This window comes from Emys orbicularis, chromosome 5, assembly GCF_028017835.1.
Source record: "Emys orbicularis isolate rEmyOrb1 chromosome 5, rEmyOrb1.hap1, whole genome shotgun sequence".
NCBI classification, from domain to species: Eukaryota; Metazoa; Chordata; order Testudines; family Emydidae; genus Emys; species Emys orbicularis.
The window spans coordinates 42,649,772-42,664,998 of NC_088687.1; the positions used below are offsets into that span (position 1 = coordinate 42,649,772).

The 15,227-nt window shown below is 47.7% G+C and overlaps 1 protein-coding gene across 1 annotated transcript in view; it reads right to left on the reverse strand.

Moving 5' to 3' along the window:
- QRFPR (pyroglutamylated RFamide peptide receptor) overlaps window positions 1-7,496 on the reverse strand; it is a 61,331-nt gene extending 53,835 nt beyond the window's left edge. The window contains exon 1 of the mRNA XM_065405446.1: window positions 7,157-7,496. Coding sequence (XP_065261518.1) covers window positions 7,157-7,496 — 340 coding nt within the window. The remainder of the gene's footprint in view (window positions 1-7,156) is intronic.
- Between the last annotated feature and the right edge of the window lie 7,731 nt (window positions 7,497-15,227).

Sequence of the window (15,227 nt, forward strand, 5' to 3'; positions counted from 1 at the left end):
GTGAAGGTGTGTACTCCATGAGTTAATATTTTAGCCAGGAAGTTGTGTTTTGTATTAGCATATGGACAAGGATATTTGCTAGTATCCAGCATCTGTAAATAAGCTTATCACAGTTTCTGCTGACTCCTACAATGTCCTTTATATTTCGAACCCCTCTTATTGACAGATCCCATCATCTCATTTTTCCATTCTCTTCTCATGTAACTCAGATCATTTCAAAGGCTCTTTTGAGTCTGCATAGGTGTCAGCTAGTGTTCAAACTCTTTGGCATGCATCTTGTTGAGACTTCGACCTATTTGCACCCATGTTCTGTTCCCCCGTGGGGATCTTTACTGTGTGGCTCTTAAATGTTAGAAAGAAGGCAACTCCCCCACCAGTCTCAAAGTTACACAGAAATTAGGTAAGTTCATATTTTTCAATAATGTCCATTCAATCAAGTCCACCATCACACACATCTTTCAAGAGCTAGAGAGAAAAAACAGCCTGATCCAGCACAAACTTATACCGGAAATTACACTCTGAATGCCACCCTCTTCAGAGTAAAGCTCGGACAACTCTTTTTAGCAATGCATAGCACTGAAAACCAGCATGCAATGCTGCAGAATGCTAAATAGGCAATTAATATCTAATGTGTAATTAGCAGAGTGCTTTGAAAGGCTTGTTTACTGTCCTCAGACTTTCTGAATAGTCCACTTATGGACAGCAAGGACTCAGCTGTCAGCCAAGGTAGCCTGAAGCATGCACATACACATTGAAATGGCAGGCCAGGTTGTGACAGTAAAAAGCAGTGAGGCACGTATCTGTGTACCACTCCGATTACCAGTTATGCCTGTTTTCTCCATCCCTATCTCCCAAATGAGATCATCGCAGAATAATGCCCACATATAAGTTGGGTTTTGTGAGAGACCCAAAAAACTAGGTTGAGAAGTGGCTTGACAGAAGAAAGTAAACAAAAACACACACTCAAAAGAGCTTGGGAACGGGGGAAAGCTACTTCCCATTTTCTGAGATGCTGATTATTTGCAATACTACCATCTTCATCACAACCTCATTTTTCATAGTAATAAACCTCAAGTGGCAGAGATTCAAAATTGTGGGTTGTGAATCATCCTGTCTCTCAATCCTTAAAAGGACACCATCAATTTAAAAAAAAAATCATATTTCTTTCTGAATTTCTCTTTTCCCACTATTTTATTTTGACAACACTTAAAGGTTACCTATCTGAGAGAGGTTAGAAGAGAAACAAATCTCTCCTTGTGTTTATTCACACTGTGCATTTGGCAGCACTGGAATAGGCCCTACTCCTATAACTTCTCAGCATATGCTCAATGTGCCTCAGATGGCACATGGCCAGGATTCATCACCGAATTTGGTCCAGTGGTTGGATCATTAGCTTCCCTGGCCCGGGCTGGGTACTGGTGAGGAGTGTGACATGAACACTGATCCATGCTTTAACTGATTCTACCTACCCAGGCAGACCACTGTCAAAGTCAATAGGGCTCCACGTGGATGCAGGTATCCACCCATGTGGATCCAGTTGTTGGATAGGGGCCAGAGTCACCACCTTTTGTTTGACATGTGAAAACTCACTCTCAACAGGGGAGAGAAAAAACATTGTAAAACCACACCAAAAAAATTAAGTGTCTAATCCTTTTTTTGAATCTTGCTAAAGCCGTGACTTCAGTGATATCATTTGGCAATGAACTCCACAGAATAATTGGTTTCAGAGTAGCAGCCGTGTTAGTCTGTATCCGCAAAAAGAACAGGAGTACTTGTGGCACCTTAGAGACTAACAAATTTATTAGAGCATAAGCTTTCGTGGGCTACAACCCACTTCTTCGGATCCGAAGAAGTGGGTTGTAGCCCACGAAAGCTTATGCTCTAATAAATTTGTTAGTCTCTAAGGTGCCACAAGTACTCCTGTTCTTTTCACAGAATAATTGTGCAATGAGAAAAAAGTATTTCCTCTTATCAGTTTTAAACAATTACCTTTCAATTTCATTGAACATCTCCTTATTCTTGTACTGTGAAAGAGGGTAAATAGAAGTACCTGATTTACCTTCTCTAGAGCAGGTAGCCTCTATCATGTCCCCTCTTGTTCACCTTGGACAAGATAACTGCCACTCAGAGGCGAAGCACAACTGTTGATACTGGGGGGCACAATTTAAAGGTTCTGGTAGGAACCTGGCAGCAGAGGCGATGCATGGGCAAGGGATGCCATACGGCCCCGTGGACTGCAGCCTGGCCTCACAGTCACTCGCTGCGTTTTCTTCAGTGCAATGCACAGCAGCTTCCCAGCACCTCCCAGCTCAGAGCCAGCTCCCGGCCTGTCCCACCTTTGTCCACAGGCTCCTGGTCCCACCAGCCTTTGGCCACAGGATCTGAGCCTTACCCCACCCACCCCAGCTCTATTCCTGGCTCCGTGATGGACTCTGTGAGCTTGAACAAGGCAGCTGGGCCCAGTTCTCAGGGTTGCAGGTGCAGCCCCTGAACACACACATGCCCGCACAGCTGCATGAAGTTAAATGCTAGGCCTCCCTCTCTCTATAATGAGCAATCCCCACCCCGCTCCCAGCGGTATGCTGCAGCTTGTAAAGCGCTTTGAGACCCCCGGAGAGATGCTCAGTACTGGGTTTACCATGGCACCAGGCCCAGAGTCAGAAGGGGCCCCAGTGTCTGGACTTGCTGCTACAGCCCAATCCCCCGGCCAGCTGAGCCGGCCAGGAAAGCTGCCCCCGCCCCTGCTCTGCACCTGCCCCGCCTCTTCCCACCCTGCTCCGCCCCTGTCCCGCCCCCACTCCTCCCCTTTCCCCCCAATCCTCCTCCCCTGAGCTACACATCCCAGGAGACTGCAGCAGGGGTCAGGCCTGCCCTGCACTCACAGGGCAGCGGGAAGTGGAGGAGCGACCGGGCCCCAGCCCGCTCCACTCCACTGGCTCCCAGACGCACCACCGGTGAGTGCTGGGAGGCAGTTTCCCCCTTCCCCCAAAGTCAGGGGAGCAAAGCAGAGCAGGCTGGGGCTGGGTCACTTCACTTCCCACCGCCCTGTGAGTGTGGGGTTGGGCCCACCCTGCAATCACCGGGTGGCAGGAAGTGGAGGAGCGACCCAGCCCCAACCCGCTCCACTCCACCAGCTCATGCTGGGGGTGGTGGTTTCCCCCCTGCCCCCCAAGCCTGGGGAGGAGATGGAGAGGTGGGGAAGCGGCATGGGATGGGGAAGAGAAGGGGATGGGGGAAGGGGGCATGGGGAAGAGCTGGGGGGAAGGAAGAGGGTGGGATGGGGAGGATATGGAGTGGTGGGGTAGGGGCATGGGATGGGGAAGAGAAGGGGATGGGGGAGGCGGGGGCAGGGGGGAAGCTGGAGCCCAGCATACAGCATCCCCTTGGCAGAAGCTGGGACTCCCCTGTTAAGCAGGCCCATCAAACCCTCACCCTGACAAGCCCCACCTCCCCTGCATCTGTACCACCCCGATGAGCCCCCTGAGACACCCTCCCCACTGAGCCCCAAACACCTTCACCTGGATCCCCTGCAGAGTCCCATTGCCCCTGCACCTGGAACCCCCCAATGAGCTTCTGTGCATCCAGATCTCCCACCGAGCCACCCGCACCCAGATTTCCCCACAGAGAACTCTCTTACCCCCACCTGGATCCCCCCACACTAAGTCCCTCTGCACTTGGATCCTGCTGCCGGGCAGAGCCTGCTCACCCACACCTGGTGCGCCTGGCACAGGGGGGCAGGACCCCAGGGTGTTTCTGGGGCAGGCCTGGCCGTTGCACTGTGTCAGGGTTGGGTGCAGCCTCACTGGCGAGTCCCTGTCCCAGGGTGGGGTGCGGGGAGGCTGCAGGGTAATGCTCTTTGCTCCTTGGGCAGTGCCCCTCCATCCTTCCCCCACCTTCAGCAGGTAGCTTGGGCTGTCCGGAGCAGGCCGTGCCCCTGTGCCCTGTCTGTAACCCTCAGCCCCCACAGTCAGAGGCACATGCAGGAGGCCACCCTATCTGGCAGATGCCACTGGCTGTGTAGAAGGACAGACCATGACAGGAGGCACCTCCAGCCCAGGATGACATCGGTGCCACTGGCAGGGAAGGGAAGGAGCCAGGCTGCACTGGCCAGACCCCTCACCACACTCTCCCTGGGCTGGGATTCAGTGTCACTTCCTCCTCCTCTCTGAGAGAACCCAACTACCCCTGTAGGTTCCCAGGGACCCCAGGGTACAATCCATCCTTAATCCAGGGGACAGGAGGCAGCTGGATTATGCAAGTGGCCAGCAGCAGCCTGGAGGTGTTAGCTGCATTTTGGTGCTGCGCAAGCAGGAAGGGATGTCTGCTTTCAGCTGCGGGTGGGGAGGAGAGAAAGGATGAGCTCTGCAAAGACATGGGCCAAGGGCAACTCCTGGGCAAGGCAAAGGGAATGAGGGCAGCAGTCCTCACCAGATGGTTCTGACATTCTAGTGTGAACCCTGGCAGAAATCTGGGGGTGCATGTGGCCCTACATGCCCACACACACACATTGCCTCTGCTGCCACTTAAGGCACACCAACACCATTTTTCATGAGAAAGATTCTCATGAAAAATGGTGTTGGTGTGCCTTAAGTGGCAGCAGAGGCACTGACCTAACTTAGGCCTCTACCTCCAAGAAAGGGTTCACAGCCATGAATCCCAAGCAGCAGGAGTGACCTGCTATTAGGCACTTAAGTGAGGGTAGCCAGATGTCCTGATATTATTAGGGCCAACCCAATATTAGGGGCTTTCCTATATAAGACAAACTATACTCCTCCCCCCCCAAAAAATGTGTCCTGATTTTTCACACTTGCTATCTGGTCACCCTATCTATCCTAAGTACCATTTGAGGAGCTGGACATAAGTCCCACCCCTCTCCTCAGCAATTCCTACTGGCTATCTTGGGTAACTCCCCATTCATTGTGCCGGCTTTTGTAAGTACCATTCTTAGGGACTTCTTCACATGCTTTGTATAAAGAGCCTAGCGGCCTAACTCAGGTCTGTTGGTTCCCCTAGGCATTAGGGGGCCTAAAGGTTAGCTGTTGCAACAATAAGTCTAAAGATATATCTACACTGCAAAAAAAACAAAAAAACAAAAAACAAATATACACCACAACAGTGAGTCTCAGAGCATGGAGCAATTGACTCAGGCTTACAAGGCTTGTGCCATAAGGCTAGAAAAGCAGTGTAGACATTCCCACTCAGATTGGAGCCCAGGCTCTGAAATCCAACATGCATTTCCATTATAATCAGCATCCCTGGCTGCCATTCATGGCAGAAACGTACCTTTTATTTCTTCACTTGTAATTGCCAAGATCAAAAGAGCAGAGACAGAGCATTGAGCCTCTCTCTACAGAATTGTTGTTTCGTAGCACTACTGCATCTGCCTGTCCTTTTCTTTAACTTCGTGTCTCTGCAGTTCTATGTTGTGACAACAATATACACTCTAAACTTCCACTGAACTCAATGCGAGTCTGGCCCGTGGTCCCTCACCCACAAGAGGCAAATAAATCCTAAAGACAGTGCCTTTGTACACTGCTCTTAACTTTCACATTCAGATCATAACATGAAAACTTCCAAAGCCCTGCAGTTTGTGAACATGTATCTATTTCACCCATTCAACATATTATCTATGCACTGTAAAACAAAAGGAAAGCCATTTATTAAAGAAATGTAGTCTGTGAAACACCTTTAAAAACTAAAGACACTTTGTCCTAAAGTATAAATGACCTGATTTGAAGAGGGGCTTTTCCTATCCTCATTCTGTCTGGTCAGTGACTTTGGCCAGCCCCAAATGAATGGGACATCCTGTAATACGATCAACCAAAGGACCCATTTTTGCTAACAAAGGCAAAAAGGACCTGATTTGAAGCCTATTCACATCAATGGAACTGACTTCAACAAGCTTTGGCTCCGACCTTCTTTTGCACTTGTCAGCAAGAATGTATCCTTGGAACAAAAAATTAGAGGATACATGTGTCATGTCACCACCATTACTACATCAAAAATTCTGTTTACTGCAACTTTCACCAGAATCTCAAGACACAGCTGTTTCAAGTTGAATACAATCTGTTAATTTAGTCCAATGGTGATGTGACCTAGCAGTTCTTGAAACTCTGCAGAATAAGGAGTACACTGAAAAATTAGATTAACGTGTCAGATTTGTAGATTCAGAGCCCTAATCCTAAAATGCAATAACAGACTACAAATGAGTAGGCAAAAGCAACAGCTCTAGAGTGAACCAGGAAAGCTATCTGTTATGAACAGAGACTTTCAAAGGTTTGAAGCATCAGTTCTGAGCTATGAAAGTATGACAGCTTGCACACTAGTAGTGATACCAATGGAGCATTATAAAGTAATGTTGCCAGATCCCCTAGTACAAAAGATTTTCAGGAAAAGAAAATGGCTGCCTTACACTCTGCCTTGTCTAGTCAAAACAATCCATGTGTCCTAAAGGAAAAACAATTTCCCAAGAAAATATAAACTCTAAAAACCAGGTGTTTTGTCAACATCTAGGTAGGGGGGCAGCTAAATAAATGCCTGCCTCCTTTTGAGAGACAAGGTGGGTGAAGTAGTATCTTTTATTGGACCAACTTCCTTTTGGTGAAAGAGACAACGCTCATCTTCAGAAAACGACCTGAAGAAGAGCTCTGTGTAAGCTGGAAAGCTTGTCTCTCTCCCCAAAGGAAGCTGGTCCAATAAAAGTTATTACCTCACCCACCTTGTCTCTCTAATACCCTTGGACCAACACACCTCTACAAGTACACTGCAGGTCACCTTTTGACTCATTCCTGTACACAAAAGGCATTTGCAGGTTGCTTTGAAGATAAGAAGTGCCAAATAGTAGTATCTTCCCGGGTGACACAGCCCATTCCTTAGTCCTGTGGGACCAAAGCGATCTACATGTCATTTCCCACCTGCATCCCCCACTCTGTTCCTCCGGCAGAGATCTGTTGCAGCCAGGTGTGCTTGATGGGACAGGAACAAGCCCAGCAAGCAGGGGAGGGGGGGGGGGGGAAAGAGAGATGCGAACTCCCGGGCGCCCCGTCCAGGAATGAGAGGGAGTGAGAGGGGCAGAGGCCGGGCTCCCCGTGCAGGAGAGGCTGCGTCCATCCAGAGATCCCCGCCGGCTAGAGGCGGTAGCAGGGGGCTTACTCACCCCCCAGCCAGTTAGAGGAAATGTTCTGGAGCATGGTGAAGGGCACGCAGAAGAAGGCGATGAGCAGGTCGCTGAGCGCCAGGGAGCAGATGAAGATGTTGGTGACGGTCCTCATGGCTTTCCTGCGGGTCACCACGTAGAGCACCAGGCAGTTGCCAAAGAGCGCCAGGGCGAAGATGAGCACGCAGACGAGCACGAAGGCCAGCTTGGTGCGGCCGGGCAGCTCCGGGATGTAGACCAGCGGCTGCAGCCCGTAGAGCGCGATGAACTGCTCCCGAGTCACGTTATTCTCCCGCAGCAGCCGGGCGAACTGCTCCGGGGTGATGTTCAGGGACCGCATGGCGGGGCCCTCCGGGGCGCTGCTCTCTGCCCGGGGCCAGGCGGCAGCCCACGCTACCTGCCAGCATCTCAGGGGAGCTGCCCGCCCCTGCCAGGCTCTCCAGGGCGGGCGAGCACTAGGGCTGTTGCGCGGAAGGGCTCTGCACGGCCAGTACTCCTGCAGGCTAGGGGGCTGCCCTAGCCACTCAGCCAAGGGGGCGCGGTGGGGGGGATAAGAGTAACCCTGAGAGGTCCAAGAACAATTGAAAATACTCTTGGGCTGAGCTGCTATTTGCTGGGAAAGAAAGAAACTAAGCGAACGAGGGGAAAGAACGGAGGAGTGAAATTGACAAGAGGCAACCGCTCCCACTAGCTCCTGGTCATTGGTTTGAATGTAGCCCAATCTGGGGGCAACCTGGACCGTCTCCCTTTAACGAGCCGGGAGCGGCCACGGCAGAGGAGAAAATCCAGCTCAAGCCTGAAAGTTTACAGCCACGCTGAGGAGTGTAAGCAGCGCCGGCTGGGGCTTTATCTGGGGTATCAGCCAATCAGTGCACTAAGGCGCCCCCCCCCTCTCCCCCTTTAACGCCCCCCCAGGCCCTCAGCAGTTTCTAGCCCCCTGGAGGAGCAACTGGGGCCGCTGGCATTTGCTGCCTTCACGGGAAGGGGGCTGCCAGGCGGCTGAGCTGCTCGCTCCTTTGGCAAGACCCTGGCGGGGAGGGGGCGGCGAAGGAGGGAGCCGTGCAGTCTCCCCTTGGGTTAGCCGATCTGGTTTTTTGCTTTCAATCTTTGCCCCGTTGTCGGTTCAGTGATCTTCAAATCATCGCCTGGGAGTTAGCTAAGTTTGTATTATCGTTGCACATCCCCGTGGTTAAAGTCTGTCAAACATTGCGCAATACACTTAAGAAAAAATAGCCACTTACCTGATTCCCCCATTGGGTGGTTCCGTGCTCCAGTGCAGTCCCATGGCTGGGACTTCACAACCTGCACAACTCCCTTTACCGTTTGAAACTGTCATTGGTCTGTACGAATCTCAACGCTGGTCCTAGAACCCAGACAGTGAAATGCCATATTTTTCAATATCGTCTGAGAATGTCTCACTGGTCTTCTCTCCTTCACCCCCCTTTCTCATCTCCTTTTTTCCTTTCAGTAGAACATTGCATTTTTTTTTAAAGTGCATCCAGGTAAGTGAAAGCTTCATTTGTTACCATAAGGTCATGGAGATTTATATGATAAAGATTGCCTCTCCACACTGAAGAGCTACCAGCTGGAGTGTCCTCTACTTATGTAAAACACTTTACACTACAAATACACAAAACAAGGCTTGAGATTTTCAAAAGGAGGAAATGACATCTCCCATTCTATTATAAGTGGAATATAAAATAGGATTTAAGTGTAGACCCTCAGCCCAGGGGTGAATTTCATCCCACCTGAATAATATATTTTGTATATTGTTTCCATGTAATCAAGGTCTTAAAATAACCTAAACCTTATAATAAATAAATAATATAAGCTTTATCTACATGGAGATCTTAGCCTCTGCTGCACTTACTCCAGTATAAAACTTTAATGTTGACACAATTTCAAACCAGAGTAAGCTATTCTAATGCATGTTGTGCAGCAGACTGTGTCTGCACTATAGGTTTGTACTGACACAGCAATGGAAATCCTAGTATAGACAAGGGCCAAGTGTCTGGATTTAAAACTAGAGTTCCAGATAGAGAGGTGACTGTAATAAGGGCATTGTTGAGTTCCATGTTTATTTTCACTCAATGAAAGCCATGCCACATTTACTCAAAATACCCTAATCAAAAGAGGATTTTCCCAACTTTCAGCCATGCAAACCCACCCTGTGATCCGAACATCAGATTGTTTTCTGACACACACACATCATCCCTAGTAATACTTAAAGATTTTGCAATCAGAAATTAGTTGACAGTTTTGCTGATGGTAAGCTAGACATGATAGAATGTAGCACAATCTTCCTTGGCACTGCTGTGCTAACTTTTGTAGCAATAACTTTCCTTTTCATCAGTAACAGTAGTAAAATATCAAACATAAGGGACCTACAAGGAGCAGCAATGTTAAGGGAAAAGATGCTGGTCACTTTGCTGACCACACTGCCATAGTTCTAGTTCTTTAAATAAGACAGCATCATTAAAAATAATGAATAACAGTCAGCTCTAAGTTTCTGACCAATTCTTGGGAATTGTACTAAAAAAAAACCTTAGCAGAAGCATTCTGTTCATTATGTGCCTGATAGCTGGTTTCAAAAGAAAAATCTAGAATAATTATAATTAGTACTTCCAGGCAGTAAATCTCCTGTTAGAATAAATAACTATTCTCAGCAATAATAAACACAATTTGACTCATGTTGTTATGGCTGATGGGTGACCTATAGAGCGAGATCATTTCATAAGCAGGAGAAACCATTAATGTTATTTATGTGTGTCCAATAGCACCCATAGACACTGTCTGCACACACAAGAAGGGACAGGCCCTGTCCCAAAGAATACTCATGTGGGAGATTAGAAATTCAGCAGTTGCCCCTGGGGCAGAGGTGTAGAGTTCCCCCTACCCCATGTACAGACAAGGGATTCAGGCTCCATAATCAACAAATCTCCTGAGATCCACAGATGCCAGGGCCATCCGTCTGCATGGAGTTTATTAAAATATTTTTCAGATGAGTAAACATTGAGTCAGAGAGAGAGAGAGAGAGAGAGAGACTGTCCCTGTAGCCTGGTGATCTGGTAAGTATGCTCTGAGTGGTCTCTACGAATGCCTACCAGATCGGGCCCTGCAAGCGAGGTAAGCAGGGGAATGCCTAGTTTGAGAATCCTGCAAGGGGTCAGGCATGAGCAGCTTGGCAGCATCAGGACTTAGGCAGCTTTGCATGAAATTTTAAGGGAGTTTGCCAGCAGCAGCTTAGACCGCTACAGGCAGAAGATGAGCAGAGGTCTTGAGGATCAAAATTTTGGACTTAGTCACTTAAAGTGGTAGTTAAGCATTTAAATCCCCTTGTGGATGTAGCCCTTTGTTTCTTGGATGTAATGACTGGGTCTGATCCAAAGCCCACTGAAGTCAATGCAAGTATTTCAACTATTTTGATAGGCCTTGGATCAGTCCCTTTGGTTCTGATTCAGCAAAGCACATGCTTAACTTGAATCATGAGTATTCCTATTGACTTAAATGAGACTACACACATGCTTAAAATGTTGCACATGTTTACGTGCTTTGCTGAATAGGGGCCTACAAGTGCAAAATATTATACTATACTATACACTATTTATAAAAGGTAGATAAAAATATTAATAGAAAATTGATCCACGTTAACAGAAGTGTTTTACTCTGTAATGTGTTTTTAATCTGCTCAGTTTTAATACAAACACTTGCAACATCTCTGAAAGGTCAGAAGTTTAATTCAGGCGTCCGGGTATAAGTGGGAGCAGAAAATAGGAGAAGGAATTGAAGGGTACAATTAGTTGTATGGCTTGAATGGGCTAATGGATTTTTATTAGAGACCCTTCAAACCCCTAACATACTATTGGCATTTTTAGCAAAGTGGTGTACACTTTCCCCTACCGCTCTCTAATCCTCTTTTTCATTCCTTTATTTCCTCCCAGAACAAGAGCAATTGCTTTTAGAATTAATGTCTCCTGTAAAAGAATCAAGTTTAAAGCAGTTTCAGACTTGTACTTTTTTATAGAAGAAATTAAAGCCTAAAGGGAGATCAATCTTCTGTGAATCAGTGTTAAATGTAGTGACCAGGTGTGTGTATATCAAAGGGGGGTGTTGTATTCATTTTAATTATTATTAATTGTTTAGATTGCAACTACTGTGTGCCAGACACTTTCCAAACACAAATGAAGACCGTTCCTGATCCAAAGGATATACAATATTTAAATATTACAATGGCCATTCCTTTTGTCCCTATTTTTCTGTTGTATTACTGTGATTAGTTGCTGTTGCAAATAATGTAAATGTTCAGTTTAAAATAGCAATAATAGGTAGTACATCTGAAAATTTATAATTCACATATCCCAAATAATATACTCTGAGCCTGAAGCTGGTAGGCCAGATTTTCAGTAGACCATAAAGATGTGCCATTACATTTGGTGGATGTAGCCATTTGAGCACACAAAGCAAGTAAATGTGCAGGTAATATTTGGCTTGTGCATTTACCCATTTGGGGAGTATGTATGTGGGGTTTGTATATATTTTTCCTATCTATGGACATTATAAAATCAATAAGCCAAATTACTAAAATTACTGATCAATATTTTAATATGATGAAGTTACACCAGGGATAAATGTGATCCAATTACAAAATGATAATATTGGACCTGAAGCAAAGCCAATGACTCCTGTGGACTTCACTGGACTTTACTGTACAAAAGACCTGATTTAGATAGGCACAATGTTGTCTAGCAATTAGAGGAGGCAATGGGACTTCTGGATCACTGAGTTTTCTTTCCAGCTCTGTCACTGACTTGCTGTGTGACCATAGCATGTTCTCTGATCCTGTTTCCCTCTCTATGAAATGAGTATAATAGTGTTAACGCAGAAGCTAGTCTCCACTGTGGCACTATGCCCCATATTCTTCATAGAAATATTGTTATGATGTGATTATGGCATAACTAAGATATGTTTTATGCAAGATGGGTCATGTGAGGTATCATTGGAAAGGTTATGATTTACTGAATGTGATTATCCTATTTGTATGCATGTATCATTTATGTATCTGAAGGTAGGAATATTGACTATTTATCAATTACTAAAGTGTTTACACCTGGGGAATGCCCACCAGACAGTAGGCAATCAGCCTAGATGGGCCATTAGGAAGGACAATAGGATTTTGAAGATGCTAATCTCCCAACTTCCTGAGAAGCTTCCTGGGATGCTGCTTTGACACTGCAGGGTCATGTAATCGTGTAACCTAATACTGGACACCATCTTGGACTGCTGGTATTTTTCCACTGGCAGGGGGTGGGGATCAAGTTGGGAAACAAAGGATTCCCGCCCTATGTAAATCCTATTTAAGGCTAGGAAGTGAGTTAATCAGGGTCAATTCTTCACTGAATCCCCTCCCAAAATGACTGTTAAAAACACCTAAGCTGAACTGAGGAACAGCTGGACCCAGACTAGAAGGTGTCTGGCATGTGAAGGGAATATCTGGAATTCTAAGGCCTGGTCTACACTAGGAGGTTATGTCGAATTTAGCAGCGTTAAATTGAATTAACTCTGCACCCGTCCACACAACGAAGCTATTTAGTTCGACACAGAGGTCTCTTAAATTCGATTTCTGTACTCCTCCCCAACAAGGGGAGTAGTGCTAAATTCGACATGGCCATGTCGAATTAGGGTAGGTGTGGATGGAAATCGACGCTAATAGCTCCGGAAGCTATCCCACAGTGCACCACTCTGTTGACGCTCTGGACAGCAGTCCGAGCTCAGATGCTCTGACCAGCCACACAGGAAAAGCCCCGGGAAAATTTGAATTCCTTTTCCTGTCTGGGCAGTTTGAATCTCATTTCCTGTTTGGACATCGTGGCGAGCTCATCAGCACTGGCAACGATGCAGAGCTCTCCAGCAGAGGTGACCATGCAATCTCAGAATAGAAAGAGGGCCCCAGCATGGACTGATCAGGAAGTCTTGGATCTGATTGCTGTGTGGGGCGATGAGTCCGTGCTTTCGGAGCTGCGATCGAAAAGACGGAATGCAAAGATCTACGAGAAGATCTCAAAAGCCATGACAGAGAGAGGATTCAGCCGGGATGCAACGCAGTGCCGCGTGAAAATCAAGGAGCTGAGACAAGGGTACCAGAAGACCAAAGAGGCAAATGGACGCTCTGGATCCCAGCCCCAGACATCCCGTTTCTACGAGGCACTGCATTCCATCCTTGGTGCGGCCGCCACCACTACCCCACCACTGACCGTGGACTCTGAGGATGAGATATTGTTGACGGCCGCTTCCTCTGAGATGTTAGCGGACGGGGAAGACGAGGAAGGAGATGAGGAGGACGAGGCAGTCGACAGCGCTTACAATGCTGATTTCCCCGACAGCCAGGATCTCTTCATCACCCTCACAGAGATCCCCTACCAACCGTCCCCAGGCGTTAACCCGGACCCTGAATCAGGGGAAGGATCAGTCGGTAAGTGTTTTAAACATGTAAACATTTATTTTGAACAGAACAGGAATATTAACAATGGGTTTTTCATGATTAGTTTGCCCTAGGCGCTCTACTTTTTAGTCCTTGCCAGTGCAGCTACTGGAAAATAAGGTCTATATGTCCGGGGATAGAGCTGAAATCCTCATGGGACATCTCCACGAAGCTCTCCTGGAGGTAATTGGAAAGCCTTTGCATGAGGTTCCTGGGGAGAGCGGCCTTATTGTGTCCTCCGTGGTAGGAAACTTTTCCGCGCTAGGCTATCATCAAGTACTCTGGGATCATTGCCTTGCAGAGCATGGCGGCATACGGCCCTGGTTTTTGCTGGCTTTCACGCAGCATGCGTTCTTTCTCTGTCTCAGAAATCCTCAGCAGAGTGATGTCGCTCATGGTGACCTGCTTAGAATTAGGGGAATGTTACTATTGGGACTGCTTGCCTGTTCCTTTACAGAACTGTAACCGGCGGTTTACAGCCACGCGGTGGAGGCGGGAGAGGGGCAGCATACTGGGATCTTTCCCGGGGACAGCCGCGAGGGGGTGGGACAGGGGCAGAGTTCATGCTTGCCGGATTGCCGGCAGCAGGAACTGGCCAGTGCTAGGAGCATTGCTTTGAACGTGAAAGGAGGGCAGTGCTATAATTTAAGTTTTAAGCAGCCAAAAGTCTACGGCTTACCATGTCAGCCTGCTACCCGAATTCCACTGTCCTGCCCCGCTTGTCTGATCTCCACTGCAAGACCCCAGGCACTGAATGCGAAGGCCGAAAATTCGATCTTGTCCTGAGTGCGCATGTGATAGGTGCTGTGCATGGTCTTGTTCACAGAGAAAAACTATGTTCATTGTTCACAAAAAATTATCTTTTTGAGGAATTCACTCCCTTTTTCCCATCCCACAGCTGTGACTGTCTCCCGACCTACCCTGGCATCCCCCTCCCAGAGGCTGGCGCAGATTAGGCGGAGAAAGAAAAGGACATGGGATGACATGTTCTCAGAACTTATGGGCTGCTCCCGAGCCGAGGCGGCCCGGCAGACCCAGCAGAGGGAGAACATGTCGCAATACCATCGATCACACATTGAACGGGAGGAGAGGTGGAGGCAGGAAGACCAGCAGGCGACTCAAACGCTGCTTGGACTAATGAGGGAGCAAACGGACACGCTCCGGCGCCTTGTGGATGTTCTGCAGGACCGGAGACAGGAGGACAGAGCCCCGCTGCAGTCTCTCTCTAACCGCCCTCCCCCGCCACAAAGTCCCATACCCCCCTCACCCAAAGTCCCAAGAAGGAGGGGTGGCAGGGGCCGAGAAAACAGTCACTCCACCCCTGCAGACTGCTCAAGTACCAGAAGGCTCTCATTCCCAAAAATTTGATAAGTCCTTTCCTTCCCGCCTCATCCAAGCCCCCATCCCAGTTTCATCCCCTAACTGTGTAGTTGCTAATAAAAAATACGTTTCTGTTAATTACTGTTTGCATCATTTTCTTTTAGAGGAGAGTGTGTTTGAAGGGTGGAAGGGGGTTGGTAATTGGAGAGGACAGTCACATTTACCAGGGTACAGACACGGGGGCAGGTTCAGCAGCAGGTCACACACACATTG